The sequence below is a fragment of the Haematobia irritans genome, chromosome 2 (assembly GCF_050003625.1).
Source record: "Haematobia irritans isolate KBUSLIRL chromosome 2, ASM5000362v1, whole genome shotgun sequence".
Lineage (NCBI taxonomy): Eukaryota > Metazoa > Arthropoda > Insecta > Diptera > Muscidae > Haematobia > Haematobia irritans.
Window position 1 is genome coordinate 82,292,309 of NC_134398.1, and position 19,204 is coordinate 82,311,512.

The 19,204-nt window shown below is 32.9% G+C and overlaps 1 protein-coding gene across 1 annotated transcript in view; it reads left to right on the plus strand.

The window, feature by feature from the left end:
* The first annotated feature begins 1,176 nt into the window (after positions 1-1,176).
* mthl15 (methuselah-like 15) overlaps positions 1,177-19,204 on the plus strand; it is a 161,124-nt gene continuing 143,096 nt past the window's right edge. The window contains exon 1 of the mRNA XM_075295434.1: positions 1,177-2,712. Coding sequence (XP_075151549.1) covers positions 1,656-2,712 — 1,057 coding nt within the window. The 5' untranslated portion in view covers positions 1,177-1,655. The remainder of the gene's footprint in view (positions 2,713-19,204) is intronic.

Consider the following 19,204-nt stretch of genomic DNA (forward strand, 5'->3'; position numbering starts at 1 on the left):
GATTGAAATTTATAGCCAATTTCAATTAATTGCTTAATTGAATGAAACAAATAGTTGATTGATTTTTTGTCGCGAAATTAATTAAAATTTTAATTGATTCAATTAAAACTGTGATTGAGTTTTATGTTAAAAATCAATCACCTTTTTAATTGATTCAATCACACAATTAATTGATTCCGTGACAAAAGTCAATTAAATTTTTAATTGAAAATCGTGTTGGTTTTCAATCAAAATGGGTGATTGATACTATCATTTTCGTGATTGAAGACATTTCAATTAAAAAAATGATTGAATCCGCGATTTTCGTGATTGAAATAAAATTTTTTTTTTGTGTGCTGTTGTACTTTTTAACTGCAGTTCTTCATAGAAGAAAAAAAATTAATTGAAAGTAAAGAAAAAAATCATTGACGCCAAATTATGACTATTTTAACCATACAGTAGTTCATTCTTACTCTTTTTTGGAAATCGTAAGAAATGTCTCTGTTGCTTTAGTTCATACTGAACTTATGTGTACGGTCATTGAACATTATACCCACATTAATTCACAAAATGTTTGAAACATACTTGAATATACTTAAGCTGTTGAAAATTTAGACAAAAATAATATCATTTAACTACAAACAAAATAATTTTTTTGCAATAAAAATAAGTAAAAGCGTAGTTTAACTACGGGGTTTTTTGTGTGTATTATTTCTACATTTTAATACAATCTATCTATTACCCTGTTTTTTTTTAAACACTATTACAATTTAATGGGTATATTAACAACAATATACAGCGTTGGAGCAAACTTTTTATGGGGACCTCGTATAATATCTAAAGCTTCACTAATTGAACAGTGAGAGCTATAAAGCGAAAGATATTAAAGAAGAATTAGAGCATATGTCCATTGGGGCAAGCGATTAATATTCTATTGTGGCGACTCTAGCTACAAATGCCCCATAACTTAAGAGAAAATATATGACTCCTCTTTGAAGGAGCTTATCTCAAATATTATGCTTTAGTAATTGAGAATCGAGTGGCAAAATATGTGGAAGGTGTTGCTTGTTTATAACAACAACAGACCCAACCCAAACGTTTGGCCATTCCATCATTCATTCATAAACAATATGCCGCTGAGAACACTCTACTGAGCTCTTAGCCGTCTTCCACTCTAAAGGACTGAGCATTAGAGGCCAGTAATCAGTTGCCAATGAGAACTTTAACCGTGCGGACGGCTTCGAGCCCCCAAGTGTAGTGCAAGTGTAATTTTTCGCGTTCCTTCCGCTAATCGGGGAGAAGGAAGAGGCACCAATTGTTTGGAATCATTGCCATCAACATCATCATTTGTTCTTTGTTTATTTAAATAAAATATTTTGGTATTTTTAATTTAAAAAAATATCTTACCTCAAGTGTAAATGTGAGAGAGCAGTCACTCTCGAAACAAAATAAATTTCTAGACTCCCCTGTCTCTGATTAGATTAGGGTATTGATTGGTAAACAACCCACAACAAACGACACCTCTTAAAGTGGCACCGATCGGCTGTATTTTGTGATCGCCAGACCTATCAAACACATACACTTCGCTTCCGTAATGCCTGCCCTTATCTGAATTGATGGCGTTACCAATGTGACCAATATCGTGAATAGTTTGTGAAAAATGCCGAATTGAATCAATGTCGCTGCTAGCAAAAAAACGTCATACGAACTTTTATCAGTTCATGGGTTACAGAAAACAGAATCGCAAATTTCAGTGCCTAGACCTAGGCGGACCACTTAAAAGATCAATGCAATTGATAACAGGGTTGCTGTTATTCTTTGCTGGAGTGCAGGCAACAACAGGAGATAAAGTAGATGATAAATACACCATCCCTCTTTGTTGTCCCTCATCGGATTGGAAACTTGTTCAGATACCGGGAGGTCCCCTAGGTCCGATAAACTTTGCCTGTGTGACTCAAGACATCAACGAAGAGACAACAGCAACGCCTCAATATGAAACTCAGGAAAAATGGATTGAAGACACTTCCCCAGTCTATGGATTGGGTATACGACGATCCGAGGATCATGAGTCCAACTCAAGTATTCCCCTATGTGAAAACCCATTTATGAATAGTTTTTCAAGGGGCGAAAATATAAATATAGCCTTTGATTCTTGTTTAATGGGACATGGGCGCGATAAAATCATTTCAATTTCATGTTCCGCGGGTCATGGATCGAAACGACCAATCGCTTTTACTCAAAAATGCTGTCCCCATAATTTCTACTATGATAGCGGCCAACACAAGTGTGTGCCGAACCGTTTGGGCATATCAAATTTTCATTTATATCAACCGTTCTTCAAAACCGCTGTCATATTTAACGACAATTCAATCGACTGTCCACGCGACAGAGTTCTAGTCGAATATAAACTAAATCAATTTAAGTTTTCTCTCAGTAATGGAAGCCTACATCTGAGGCCTTTGAATAAAGTGTTCAAATCGAATCAGTATTGTATTGAAGCCGTGGACAATATGAGTAGCTCTTCGTCTGAGCTTGAACAGGAATATTTAGTGAGAGTCTGTGATGAGGTGGCCACCACATGTCGCCGAATGGCCTGCATTAGACGCTGTTGCAACGATGGAGAAATGTTTAGTAAGGGAAATGCCACTTCCTATTGCAGACGCGACGAGTCCGATACGACATATCATAGTTTCGAAAGTCTGGAAATCAGTGGCAATTTTACCAAACCTCCAGGTAAATAAAAAGTAATTTAAGGAAAAATCCCCTAGTTGTGTTCTTTGCACTTGATTCAATGTTTATATGTAAAAATATTATCAAATTAATTACAATATAGCATTTATAGTGAGTAAATTGCACTATAAGATGATACGAAATATAGAATTGAAATATAAATTTGTTCGACTCCGACTTCAGCATTGTTCATCAACCCGACTCAGCAGTCATCAATTTAGTTTAGCCATTTCATTTCCATTAAGTTAAATTTTTGTGTGAAATAATAAAATTTACTTGTTTCAGTAAAAAAATCCTAAACTGAAAGCAGTTAGGAATAGTTCATTAACTAGAATAAGGCATGGAATTTTACTAATACTGTTTTCTTCGATGGTTATAAGAATGTAATACTGAACAAGAAAATTTTATTCACTGATATCAAAGCATACGTAAAAATAAATACCGAACTAAAGCCAAGTCTCCTCAAATTTAGTAAAATTTCTTATAAAATGATAATTCTGACTTCCTTTATTATAGAAAGCTTATCATACATAAGAATAACACTTGGAATAGAGAAATATTTTAGTTCATTCGTACTAAGATGTATTCAATCCTTTCAAAAATTAAGGAAACACACTTGTTATTTCTTTTATCTACCTATAATCGATATCTGTCATCGATGTAATCGATATGTTTGAGCGTGGATTGTTTTTTTGGTTGGAATCGTATTGTTATGGTATACGGAGAGATTGTTAAAAAATAATATAATAAATAATATATAAAATATTTGTTATTTTAAATTAGTGAGAAAATTTTTAGTTTTTTGAAAATTATTAAACATAAACAACAAACAATAAGTCTAGCAATTTTCGTGATGGTATATAAAAAAAGAAAACGGCAGCAGAATAACAACCTCTTCATTCGTCTTCATTTTGGAATCTTCAATTATCAGATAATATGCAGTGAAGCTAATATTACCTGATTATTGATAATCACTCAAAAAAAAGTGAACTCTCTATTTCACTAAAGCAAATTTAACTTTATTTTAGTTTATGGAATTATTATGTTTGGAGAAAGTTTCCTTTACTCTAATAATTTTTTGCGTACATTAGTTAAATTAACTAAAAAACGGGAAAATATACATAAATTAAGCATAAATATTTACTAAATTCGTATTTCTCACAAAATAGTTAATTATTTCTTTTAATTTGTAACTTTTACTACAAATGCTTCCATCATGAACTTCGTATGTCACTAAAGACATTCTTGCCATTTGGCACTCCAATTTTTCCTTCAAACTACAAAATTTTCTTTAACAAGTGAAAAAAATTAATTACGAGGGCGGTTCGGAAACTTCTTAGCCTATCAATGAAAGAGAATAGTTAGTTTTTTAAAAATATTTTTATTTTTCAATACAATCTCCTGAAACTTCAATACACTTAGTCCAACGCTTTTCTAGCAATTCTATCCCTTGATTAACATAGTTTTCCTCAAGGTCTTCAAAATAGTTGTTTACAACTGCAATTGCATCTTGCCAGCAAGGATTTTTTTAGATTTGGGAACAAGTAAAAGTCACTGGGAGCTAAATCAGGAGAATAAGGTGGGTGGTCAAGCAACTCGCACTTTAATTCGTTGATTTTAGCAATTGTTAAAACACTCTTGTGCGCTGGTGCGTTGTCTTGATGAAAAATTATTGTTTTGTGTTGTAAGCTAGGACGTTTTTCTCGAATTTGTACATTTAATTTATCCAAAAGGATAAATTTATTGTTCTACCCTTTTGGAGATAGTCAATCAATAAAATACTTTTGAAGTCTCAAAAAACCGTTGCCATAACCTTACCAGCCGATTGAATTGTTTTTGCCTTCTTTGGGGCACTTCCTCCTCATTCTTATGCGTTTTTGATCGACTGTTAACAAATGCGGCACCCATCTTGCAGAAAGCATTTTCATCTGTAGTTCTTCATGCAAAATTAAATGGACTCGATCATTTGAGATAAGATTAACTAGTGTTCATAACAGAGATGGAAGTTTCCAAAATACTTAACTTTTTTCTGTTTATACCGCGCTTTTTGTGCTAGACTAAGAAGTTTCCGAACTGCCCTCGTATGTCTAATAAATTTTCTTGAATTTGTCGAAAAATATATTATTTACTTATTTTTGTGATATCGGCGTGATGCCAGCGTTTATAATACTGTTTAGTTAAAATTTTCCAATAATTTCTTTTCCTCTGTTGGTTAAGCTACACTTGTAGTTTAGTCAATGCATGGTTTTAAGCTGAAATCAAAAAACAACAACAATGCTTAAAGAACAAAACCAACAATAACAAAACAAAATTAATTTCCAAAAATATTCAAAATTTTCTAAACTTTAAAAAAAAATATTCATACACAGCGTTGCCAATTTAGCTTTTTTCCCGCTAGATTTGGCTTTTTTTGAAGACGTTTAGCGGGGAAAAAATGCATTTAGCTTTTAGCTTTTTTCTGGCTTTTTTTCATGACCCTTTTAGCTATTTTTGGCTTTTTTTATTTTCGATATGTTTCTATTGAAATATGGATAAATCGGCGTTTTTATCTAAGCCTTGCTGCAAGAATAAGGGTTTCCACATATTTCAAAGCTCAGTTGAAACATTAATAATGATTCCAGCCATTATGCGGGCATTTTTGTAGCAAATACACCTTGTTGTAAAGTTTTTTCATTATATACATAAAAGTTATCGTAAAATTTAAATCTACTATTACCATACAAATTTGTTAGATAGACTGTCAGTAAATTATTGGGAATATTATCATTTGACTCGTTTATCCTTTTTATGTTATTATAATATTCTAAAGTTATTACGATATTACTAAATTAAAATAGTAGATGTGAATCGCTTTGTGCACTGAAAAAATATTGTCGTGAGGCCAAAGATTTCATCGCCTTAAAATACGCACGCGAATTTTGGTTATAATAGCATTTGTGAATTTCTTTTATATAAACTGTTTTCCTTGTCCAAAAGACGATAAAGTCGTTTTGTCCTTATAATTAAGTGATTCAACTTAAAAATGGGTATGTTTTCATGAAAGAAGGAAGAATTAATGAAATAGTCTTTAAATGTGAGGAGTTTTTGCATCTTAACCACAAACCAAAATAGCGTTCAAAAATAGAAGATGTTTTTCAACACTTTATTTTAAAAACATATATATACAATAATTTCTACTTGAAGTCGAGTCTGAATTTGGAAATTTAAGTTGGCGTTAGCACGTTTTTAAAGCACTTTGATAGCTCATGAAGAAAAGGAAAATGTTTTTACTGGGAAATGTAAACTATAGGTATTTTTTACAATTTAAATAAAAGTAATGTATTTCGAATTTTTCACAATTTCAAAACCAAACTAAAATTTTATTTTAAAAAAATGACAAATCATTTTTTACCAAATCCAAAGCATGCTTAGATCATTTAATATTTTAAAATAACAAGTAAATAAAATAAAGGTGTTGGGAAGGTAGCTCCCACAAAACGAAGGACTTCCAGTAAAAAATTTGTGATAGTAATCAAAATGTATCGAATACGCAAACAGAGCTACTATGCCTTAGATATTGTTACAGTCTCACAGAAGTGGAATTAAAATGAAAATAATATGCATTGTAAGTGATATAAAGCCTTTAAGTTTGTTAAATTTCAATCAAAAATGTGACTTTTGATACAAAAAAATTTAGCTTTTTTTCTAGCTATTTTTTAGAACTTTTTAGCTTTTTTTAGCTATTTTTTTGGGCAAATCTAGCGGTTTTTGGTGAAACAATTCTGGCAACGCTGTTCATACAATCTCATGTGTAGAAAATTTTATTTATATATAGGTATGTATACAATATTTATACCCTTCACCACTACTGTGGTACAGGGTATAATAAGTTTGTGCATTTGTATGTAACGCCAAGAAATTGTGGTCATAGACCCATCTTTTAGTATACCGATCGGCTTAGAATTAAATTCTGAGTCGATTTAGCGATGTCCGTCTGTCTGTCTGTTGGTGTATTTTTGTGTGCAAAGTACAGCTCGCAGTTTTAGTCCGATTGTCCTAAAATTTGGTATAGGGTCCTGTTTCGGCTCAAAGACGATCCCTATTGATCGGTTCAGATTTAGATATAGCTGCCATATATATATTTCACCGATCTGGTCATAATTGGCGTGTATATCAACCGATCTTCCTCAAATTCCGTACATCCGAATATTTTAAGAGTCACGAAAAACTTGCAAAATATCAGCCAAATCGGTTCAGATTTAGATATAGCTCCCATATATAGCTTTCGCCCGATTTACACTCAATTGCCCACAGAGGCCAAATTTTTGCTCCCATTTTGTTGAAATTTTGCATAGGGAGTAGAATTAGCATTGTAGCTATGCGTGCCAAATTTGGTTGAAATCGGTTCAGATTTGGATATATCTCCCATATATAGCTTTCGCCCGATTTACACTCATATGACCACAGAGGCCAATTTTTAACTCCGATTTAGTTGAAATTTTGCACAGGGAGTAGAATTAGCATAGGAGCTATGCGTGCCAAATTTGGTTGACATCGGTTCAGATTTAGATATAGCTCCCATATATATGTTTTTCTGATTTCGACAAAAATGGTCAATGGTCGAAAAGTTGTAAAAATGACTCTAATTTTCCTAAACTTCTAATACATATATATCGAGCGATAAATCATAAATAAATTTTTGCGAAGTTTCCTTAAAATTGCTTCAGATTTAAATGTTTCTCATATTTTTTTACTAACATTGTGTTCCACCCTAGTGCATTAACCGACATAAATTTTGAGTCTATCGATTTTGTAGAAGTCTATCAAATTCTGTCCAAATCGAGTGATATTTAAATGTATGTATTTGGGACAAACCTTTATATATAGCACCCAACACATTTGACGGATGTGATATGGTATCGAAAATTTAGATCTACAACACCCAGAGAAGGAATATGATCACCTCAAACATGTTTTAAGAGCAAAATGTTATTTTTGGGTGGTGACCATGTAACATGGTTTTCGCAACCATGTTATTTTCTCGGAAATCATGTATCTGATTTCGGCAAGCAGGTGATATTTGACGAGAAAATAACATTTTACTGACAAACATGTTACATGGTCACCATACAAAAATAACATTTTGCTCTTGAAACATGGTTGAGGTGATCATATTCCTTCTCTGCGTGAAAGTGGTGCAGGGTATAATATAGTCCGCCCCGCCCGACTTTAGACTTTCCTTACTTGTTTTATAATATTAAATTGAGCCGACGGGCTTTTTGGGCAGCAAATAATTCAATGACTTCTTTAGTCGGCACATTTATTCGGCGATGAACCGAAATTAATGTCAATCCATTGAGTCTACTCTCGCTAGTCGAATTTCTAAGATACGTCTTTAATCTCTTCATTGTTGAAAATGAACGTTCGGATGATCAGGGATGGAAAATGCAGTACTATAGTACTTTTTTCAATACTTTTTCACCCCGGTCAGTACCGTAGTACCCCCGCGAAGGATTTAGTACCTTTTGTGTAGACATTTTTGAGTCGATATCAGATTTATGGTACAATGGCTTTGACAAAATATTTTAATATTTTGAGAAAGTCTTTATCAACCTTATTTGCTAATAGTCTTTTACAAATATGGCAAAACAGACATGTTCATGTGGGAAGAAAATCTCGATTTTGTAAAAGATATAGTCAAAAATAGGATTTTAGTGAACTACAAGAATGTTTTAGTCGAAAAAAGAATGCGATTCTATATTATCGATTTTTTATTTCGGTAGAAAATGTTGTCAAAATTTTATTTCTATATAGAATTTTTGCAAAATTTTATTTTTATAGAAAATTTTGTCAAAATTTTATTTCAATTGAAAATTTTGTAAAAATTTTATTTCTATAGGAAATTTTTGCAAAATTTTATTTCTATAGAACAAATTTTGCAAAATTTTATTTATATAGAAAATTTTGTCAAAATTTTATTTTCTTTAAAATTCAGTCTCTTGACAATAATCTTCCAGTGAAATTTTTGTTGAAATTTAGTAAAAAGTACGTTTCCGCTCAAAAAATACCTTTTTTGTACTTTCTTAAAAATTGTATTTTCCATCCCTGAGTAACTGCCCAGCAAAAAAAATTGGAAGTTGTTCCACAAACATTTCTTTTAAAGCCCATCCCAGAATCCCCCATCGAGTTTTTCCAACTTCCGATGCAGTCCTTTTGGACAAATCGACAAACATTTCTTCTAAAGAGCATCGCGGGATCCCCCAATGATTTTTTTCCACTTCCGATGCAGTCCTTTTGGACAAGTACACAAACATTTCTTCTAAAGCGCATCTTGGGATCCCCCAATGATTTTTTTCTACTTCCGATGCAGTCCTTGTGGACAAGTATTAGAAAGAACGCAATCAGGCTATTTTATGTGCAAATTTTGTACAATTAAATTTTACAAAATAATAGAAAACTAATAAAAAAATTAAAAAAATAGAAAATAAATAAAAAAGTAAAAAAAAAATAATAAAAAATAAATTTCATCCCCGCTGGTATTTGAACCTGTGCCATTTGACTTTTTTGCTTCCATGGAAGTTCTTTTGAGAAGGTTTTGCAAATTACGAGAATTTTTAATTTTTTTGTTGATTTTTAATGGAAAAAATATATTTATACGAAAATATATGCCGAAAATAAAAAATAAAAACGATGCATAACATAAAAAAATATTTCTTTAGAAAAATGTTTGATAAAAAAATTGTCGCTGGTGAGATTTGAACCTGCGTTTCTTATTTTTTCGGTCATACTAATAAAGAACATCTCGAGAAGCAATTAGAATGTTATTCCTTGGTGTCGTATTACGATCATATCACAAACATTTGAATTGACCTTTCGACGCTTTATGTTCAATGGCGTTTGTGGCTGAGTGTGCTAAGGCGTTCTGTTATGGTGCCAGTAAACCCAGGTTCAATCCCTGGTCGGAGCGAAAAAGTTTTTCAAATTGTAAAAATTAGATAATAGGAAAATAATAGTGTAATAATAATAATAATAAACATATGGATGAAAAAAAGTGAAATTGATTGAAAAATTTTTTTTTCGCTTTTTAAATTTCTTCATTCAAATTAACTTCCAGAGCACAACTTCTAAAGCAATGCAAAGGATCCAAAAAGGGAGTACTTCCGTCCTATGACAAGCCCATGTAAAAATCATTGGAGATGATCCAAATTTGCACTACTTCGGGATCACAGATTGGGGATCCAAACTATTTTTTTGGAAGCTCTTTTTTTGCTGGGTGGCAAAGTGACCAATATTTTTAAAAGAATATGCATTTTCCAAAAATTAAATTTGTGGTGCGAGAACAAAAACAATTTGTTTTTTTTCGACCGTCGTTTGACGGGCTTTTCAACTAGTATTCTATGATTTCTGCAAGTTTTATAGGTAAGCGTTTTTCAAAATAAAACCTTAAGCTTTTCTTCAACATCTTCGATAAGATTTTTCTATGCGGCTAAAAATATATATTTATTTATATAAAAATATTCATTCATTTCGGAGGGGGTTTGATCCCCCTCATCCCCCCCCCCCCTGAATACGGCCTTGCGCGAGTACTTTTTTTAACCGGAAATACACCCATCTTGGACATAATTCAACTTTCACCAAGACTTTTGCAAGTGAATTGATTTCACGAAAATTCCGGTGAAAGTGGATTGTAGGACACGAAAATCGTGGAATTGATTCACATTCACCTGGAAGTGGATTTGGGAACATGGGCATTAATATATTAATAAAACATGTTTTTTATTGAAGAAAAATTGATTATATAAATACATGAAATTATATTTTAAAACGAAGTTAAGCAGTTCTAATTTGGAAGTAAAAGGTTTACCACAAATATATAAGATTTGTCCAAATGAATGAAAAAAGTTCAATAAAATCATTCCATATATGAATTCAATTCAGTTAATTTTTTCATTCTGTAGTATAGTGGTACATAAACATAGGAAAATGTTAACTAATATATGGAATGCATTCCACATTGGCGTAGCATTGTGTGATACCTCAAAAAGAGAATATATAAATTCTTGTAGATGTGAAGAAACCAGAACATTTATTCATTGATGTAAAGGGTGGTTAAAATTTCAAGGGCCGATGCTGATTTTGAATAAAACACAAACTATTTAGAAAATTATTGTAATTTTATTTTATTATGATATATTGGTATTACTCAATTATGTATGGAACAAAATATCGGCCAAATGCACCGAAAGAATTCTCTTCGTTAATTTTACGAAGAATTCTTCATTAACTATTCTTCCTGAATTCTTCATTAAAATAAAGAAATTTTCATTCATTTTCGTAAATTTTACGAAGAACATTTTACGAATATACGAAACTTCTACGAAACATTCTACATTAACTTTTCTTCGTAAAAAGTTCGTACTTTTAACGAAACTTTCTTCATATTTCATGAATTTTGTGAAGAAGTTTATACGAATATTTTACGAAACATTCTGCGTTAAAATTTCTTCATAAAAAGTACGAAACATTTTCTTTGAAATAACGAAGAAGTTTCATTGAAGTTGTAAAATTTCCGTTCGCGGCATTAAATTGTCTTTTATAATGTGCTTGAGTGTATTCCTTTATTCTATTTTTTATGCAAGTCTATGCTACTTCTCATTTGGGTGATAGCGCGCTATGAATAAAAGTGAAGCAATAAAACTAAAAATTATTCAAAAACTTAAGATGTAAAGTAGTGATGTCATTTTTCACACTTGCAACTACAACCAAATGCACTTTCGACTATATTTTTTTTTTCTAAAAGTTCGAACATTTTTCAGAAAAAAGTACGAAAGTTTCTCATAAAAAGTACGAACATTTTTCATAAAAACTACGAAAATTTTTCATAAAAAGTACGAAACATTTTCATAAAAAGAACGAAATTGTTTCTTAAAAAGTACGAAGATTCTTCATAAAAAGTACGAATTTTTTTCTTACAAACTACGAAAATTTTTGAAGAACTTTTCTTCGTAAAAAGTACGAAATATTTCGTACTTTTAATGAAAAGTTTCTTTGGTTGTAAAACAATGACAAATTTCGTACTTTTAACGAAATTTTTCGTTCTTTTTACGAAGAAAATTCTTTCGGTGTGGGCGCCGCGACCTCGGTGACACACCGTCATCCGATGGTCCAAATTTTCGATGACGCTGAGGCATAATGGAGGTTCTATGCCGTTAATGTACCGAATTATCTCATCCTTTAGCTCTTGAATTGTTTCTGGCTTATCGACGTACACCCACTCAAAAAAAAGTGAACTCTCTATTTCACTAAAGCCAATTTAACTTTATCTTAGTTCATGGAATTATTATGTTTGGAGAAAGTTGCCTTTACTTTAATAATTTTTTGTTTGCGTTAGTTAAATTAACTAAAACCGAGGAAAAAATATACTCAAATGAAGCATAAAGATTAACTAAATTCGTGTATTCCACAAAATAGTTCAGAATTTCTTTAAATTTGTAAATTTTAGCAAAAAGGCGTCCATCATGAACTTCGTATGTCACTAAAGACATTCTTGCAATTTTGAACTCCAAGTTTTTCCTTCAAACAACAAAATTTTCTTTAACAAGTGAAAAAACTTAGCTATGTCTAATAAATTTTCTTGAATTTGTCGAAAAATATTTACTTATTTTTATGACATCGGCGTGATGCCAACGTTTGTAATACTGTTTAGTTAAAATTTTCTACAAATATTCAAAATTTTCTAAAATTAACCGAAAGTTTTCTTCCTTGTGGGTTCACTGTTTTTTCAGTGCCTTTTCTTTCAAATAACCCCAAAGAAAAAAGTCCAACGGTGTCAAATCACATGATCTTGGCGGCCAATTGACATCGCCATTACGTGAGATAACACGGCCATTGAATTTGTTGCGCAAAAGAGCCATTGTTTCGTTAGCTGTGTGGCAAGTGGCATCGTCCTGCTGAAACCACATATCGTCCACATCCATATCTTTCAATTCGGGCCATAAAAAGTTCGTTATCATCTCACGATAGCGAACACCTTTCACAGTAACTGCCTGACCGGCTTCATTTTGGAAAAAATACGGCCCGATGATGCCGCCAGCCCATAAACCGCACCAAACAGTCACTCTTTGTGGGTGCATTGGTTTTCGACAATCACTCTTAGGTTCTCATTCGCCCAAATGGGGCAATTCTGTTTATTGACGAATCCACTGAGGTGACAATTTGCTTCATCACTGAAGATGATTTTCTTCGAAAATTGATCATCCACTGTTGCCATTTCTTGGAACCATTTAACACGTTGTTGGATTGTGTATCTCTCCATGGTTCAAATTGAGTAAGTCTGAAATAGAGAAATGTCAAATAAAATTCGGAAAAAACTTGGCGTGGTTCACATTCAACATCGGCCCTTACAATTTAACCACCCATTATAACCATAGTTTGAAGAAATGCTGAATGGCAGGGGGGAGATGACAAACCCGCCTACTTCATTAAGCAAATACCGAAAAACCAAGGTTCTGATCAAATGAAAAAATTTCAATCACCTGATATCTTGAAACTACCTTCAAAAATATGCATTGTTACAAACGATACGAACTTTCAAAAAAAAAAAAGAAACAGAAACCCAAATTGATTCGAAATCGAGGGACTACTTTTCTATCGACTGGGTTTTCGTTCGATTTTGTCGAGCTAAATCAAAAATGGGAGAATGTCTTGTAAGGACCATAAAAATGGCCTGATATAAACTGGCTGTAAAATTATTAAATATTTCGGCGAAATCGCGTGATACAATAAATTCTAGCCGTTTAAAATTACCAGGTATACCGGTAAGAATGATTTTTTTTAAATAAAACACTAATTACACTAGTTTACACTGAAAATGTACATTTGATGAGAGGTGACTTTTCTTATATATTTTGATCTGCTGAATTCGAAAAAAAAAATTATGGAACAGTTTTTGATATATCCCGTTATTTTTTGTTTTTCGCTCTTATTTCACTAAACAAATTATATTTCGAGTTAGAAACGATTATATCGTTGTTGATACTTAAATTAAAGGTATTGAAATGACGAATAATCGTGTATAATTGGATTTGTGATAAGTTAAGTGGTTCAAATGTAAAAAGGCAAATTTTCATAGTGACCATTTTTCGCAGGAAGAGTACAAACCATTGCAAAAACATCCAGTTTCTCTTCATGGTCGTATAGGTGGTACTCTAACGTAAGTAATAAGACCAACTAGAAAAAAAAAACGACCGAAAAATGCATTTTGTGTTGGTGAGTTGCTCATATTTGTATGATTTGACATCAGATTTGTTCACTCAATTGCTTATAACTTTGTCAGTTTTCGGTCGTTTTTCTTTTAGTTGGTCTTATTACTTACGTTAGAGTATCATCTACACGACCATGAAGAAAAACATTTTTTCAATGGTTTGTACTTTTCCGGCGAAAAATGACCACTGTAAAACATGATTTTTTTGGAAAATTTGCCCTTTTTACATCAATATTTTTGAACCACTTAACTTATTACATATCCAATTATACACGATTATTCGTCATTTTAATACCTTTCATTTAAATATAAACAACGGTATAGTCGGACATTTCTAACTCGAGATATAATTTCGTTAGTGAAAAAAGATCGAAAAAAAAACGGGATATTTCAAAAATGTTCCATAAAAATGTTTAAATTTTTTTCGAGTTCAGCAGATCAAAATACATAAGAAAAGTCACATCTCATCAAATGTACATGAAAAAAATTATTTTGTAAACTAGTGTTATTAACTCTCTAATGCCCAAGCACGCCTTTAGTCTTCATTTAATAAGGAGGCTTTTAGTAAAACACACCTTAAGACAACAAAAATGGGCAAAATAAAAAGAAAACTTATTTGAAAATAAAGAGAAAACTTATTTGAAATTCAAGAGGCTTTGCAGCATATGCTGAATTTTACGGTATAATTTTGCCTTGCTTAGTTCTCTTGCTTTTGTGTCGTTAACATTGAAAAATTAAGAAGCTGGCAAAAAATTGGGGCATTAGAGGGTTAATGGTATCTTTCTTTTAGCTTTTAAACGGTCAGAAATTGTTTGTTGTGCAACATTTAACATTGCTGCCACTTGCTTTAACTCAAAGTGTCATCTCAATTGCAATTCGGCGTCTTCAAACTCTTTTTGTGGTCTTCCCCGTTCTTCATTTCTCACATCAAAATCATTATTTCTGAACCTTTGAAACCATCATGATCACCAGTCGATGCGACTCTGCAGCACTTTTCTTCAAATGAAAACAACAAATAATGCTTTCCGCAAACGCACACTTTCTGGTACATAATTCGACATTTTTTACACGATGAAAAATAAATATATTTCACAGATGTCATAGCAGATAAAAAATAAGGACTCGTTCACAACATATGTTATCTATGGTTAGGTTAGGTTAGATTAGGTGTAGTGGCAGCCCGATATTTCAGGCTCACTTAGACTATTTAGTCCACAGTGGTGAACTTCTCTTATCACTGAGTGCTGCCCGATTCTATGTTAAGCTCAATGACAAGGGACGTCATTTTTAGAGCCGAGTCCGAACGGCGTTCCACATTGCAGTGAAACCACCTAGAGAAGCTTTGAAACACTCAGAAATGTCACCGGCATTACTGAGATGGAAAACTTTTTGGTGTTTGGTCGAAACTGAGTTTGAACCCACGACCCTGTGTATGCAAGGCGGGCATGCTAACCATTGCACCACGGTGGCTCCCAACTATATTATACCCTGTACCACATTGTAGATCTAGATTTTCGATACCATCTCAAATCCTTCATGTTGGGTGCATAAGCGTAGGAAGGCCTCTGGGGAGGGGGCGTAGACCCCCCCCCAGAAAAATTTTAGCCCCCCCAGAATTTGAAAACCTATTTACAATTTTACATTTTTATAAAAATTAAACAAGTATATACTCGTACAACGCAAAAAGTTTCACTAAAGACTTTCATGCACAATCGAATTACTTGGGTTGTGGTAGAAGTCTGATATTTATGAAATAAAGCTGTGGTTGAACTTATGATTTAGTTGAATAAAAAATAGTAATTGATATTAAAACTATTCTTTCATAAATTAATATTTTAATAATGCTGCAAAAAAGCGTCGCCAAAAAAGAAGTGAAAATGTTCTTCTTGGGTCTGGAAATGGTACAAACTTGGCGGAGAAGGGATGAATGTAATATGAACTTGTCATAGAACGAATGTCCACCGATTCAACAACCGTTGCAATGAATTTGCATCACTTCTTAAGGTGTGATCTGAATATTTTCCCAAATAAATAATTTTTACACTTTTTTATGATTTTTAATGCATTCTAACGCTTGTTTGAAACGTTTTTTCAAATATTATCGATTTTTATATAATGGATTAGCATTTATGTGGCAAAATTTGAATAATTTGTACCATTTTATTTATTCTTACTCTTTTTTTTGAAACTATTTGAAAAAATAAAACAAAAAAATTACGCATTAAAATATAAAAAAATGAACTAAAAAACTTCCTGTGTAGTTAAAATAGTTAACTTCTTTGTGAGGACATTTTTGGAAGTGCTTTTAAAGTTGTGCCTTTAGAACAACTCCCAATTTTTTGCTGGGAAAAGTGTGGAACTACCCTACGGGAAATGGATCAACCACAGAACTGGTACAGGACTAGTCCCTGGTGTGTATGGACCAGTCCCTGTTCTGATCAAAACGTATGGAAGGGACCGTCCACTTTAACATGGGTTTGTCATTGACGGAGTAAACTTACATTTTAGGACGCGTCTTGGACTCATCCCAAAGGACACGTCCTGGGACAATTTAGCAGGAGCAACCCATAAACAGGTCCTCAGGAACCAGTCTCGGACAAACCCTTAGAAATCTCTTTCAATTTGGGCTCCTAATCGAACCCGAAATGAAAAAAAAAAAACTTTTGAAATATGTCGAACAAAAGGTTATTCTGATAATTTTATTTCACTAAATGTGAAAATTGCAACTAACTGGAGCACAGGTATCAGTTCTGTGATAGGTCCGTCAGTGGCAATTTGCACCAATTTCCCGTAGGGTACTTTTAGTTGCTTTATTATAAATTGATTGTCGAGTTATTTTGATGTATATTTTTTATTCAATTTTATGAAATAAAACATTAGTTGAACCTATAAGTTCAGTCTATAAAGTTTTAGCTAGGGGGGCTATAGCCCCCCCTAGAAAAATTGTCTAGCTACGCTAATGGTTGGGTGCCATATACAAAGGTAAATATATTTGGACACCATTTTTAGACTTCTGCAAAAATGTATATTGGATAATTTCCTAGGACGGAGCACAATGTTAATAAAAAAGGAAATATTTATATTAGAAATTTTGATTTTATTCGATCTTTCTTTTTTATTAAATAGAAAATAATTATTCAAGCTCGAGATCGTTATTATATTATAAATGTGAAGCTGTGTACACCAGAACAAATCCTTGAAAACGGTTTTGACGAAAATAAAAGAAAAACATCATATCTATGTTTTTTAATCGACCTATAGCCAAAACTATGAAAAATAATTCTTAAAGATAAATAAAAAGGTCAACGATAATTATCCAGAAATATAAATTATTTATCAAATTATGAATAATTATAGTGGCTTATTCTAATAAATACTATTGATTTTATTTTAAAAATTTGTTTCTAAATAATTAAAGATTTTAACAAATGTATATCAACAAGTATCAGGAGAACAGGAAACGTAAACGAAATATAGAAGAATAAAAGGAACTAATACATACAAAAAACGATCTCAAGCTTGAATTATTATTTTCTATATAATAAAAAAGAAAGATCGAATAAAATCAAAATTTCTAATTTAACACGGAAAGCACGCCGATAATAAAAGGAAATATTTAAATCTAAAGCCATATTTATGCAATTTCGCAAAAGTGCAATTATGATTTAGCGGTCGATAGATATGTATGGAGAAATTTGGGTAATGTTTCGACTTACTAGTGGCAAGTTTAAAATGAAAATGTGTGTGTATTTTTGCCATATTTGCCCAAAACAGAAGAATATATATGGGGGCTTTGTCTCAATTTTAACCGATTTTGACCAACTTTGGTACACTTTGCTAAAATGTTAATTGTACTCTCTTTGCACAATTTCAAAATAGTCGGAGTGAAACTTTGGTCATATGAATCTAAATCGGACGGAAGATTTCTTCCAAAATCAATAGGGTGGTATTCTGACCCAAAACACATACTTGTGCTAAATTTGATGTTGATTGGACTAAAATTGCGACCTATACTTTGATTACAAAAATGTGTCCACAGACAGATGGACAGACGGATATGGCTAGATCGACTCAGGGGCCGGCCCTGAGCATTATTGCCAAAGACACCATGACCAGAGATGTTATACAGAGAGCCCTCCGGCTGACTGAGAAATGGGCGAAAGAGAATGGCCTTGGAGTAAATCCTGCAAAGACAGAATTAGTCATGTACTGCAAAGATCGCAAAACTCCCACGGTTAAGCCCATATCCTTAGGGGGTACTGAAATTCCCTTTGGTGAGTGTGCAAAATACCTTGGCGTTATTCTGGACAGGAAGTTGAACTTGAAGCTTAATATTGAAGAAAGAGTGAGAAAAGCCACGATAGCTTTGTACTCGTGCAAAAAGGCAATAGGAAAAAAGTGGGGACTAAAAGCAAAAATTGTGCATTTGCTATACACGGCAGTGGTTAGACCTATAATGCTATATGGTGTTTTAGTCTGGTGGCTGGCACTTCAGCAACCGACAGGTTTAGATAAAGTTCAGCGTATGGCGTGCTTGTGTATCTTATGCGCATTCAGTAAGACAGGAACAGATTCCCTTAATGTCATGCTGCATCTATTGCCTTTAGACATTTTTGCCAAACAGTCAGCTGCAACAACCGCTGTGCGGCTGCGCGAGCTTTCGCTGTGGTCGGAAAAATGTACGGTCACAGTTCGGTCCTCAAAATAATGCCAGATTTGACTAATGTAGTGGATTACACTCTGGCGAAACCACTTTTCGACAAAAAGTTTGAAACTCTAATTCCCAACAGTGAGGCGTGGTGTACACAGACCCCGGGAAATAAAAGATATATAGATTTCTACACTGATGGCTCCAAATTGGATGGACAAGTGGGTTTCGGAGTATGTTCTAAAGATCTGGAACTTCGAAAAGATTACCTAATCACTGTAGTGTTTTTCAGGCTGAAATATTAGCAATAAGAGAAGTGGCGAATTGGTTGAGAAGTAATGTTCCAAAAAATGTTGGCATTAATATATACTCAGACAGTCAACCTGCAATAGAATCCTTGGACTCTGTGTTCCTTAACTCGAAAACAGCCGCAAATTTCTCAACGAGATGGGTGAGCAGTACAATATTCTCCTAATATGGATGTCTGGCCATAGGAACATACCGGGGAATAGCGAAGCAGATGAGTTAGCAAGGCTAGGAACTACCTTACATATTCCAGGGGAACTAGAATCTGTTGATATGTCTTTGGCTACCTGCAAGCTCTT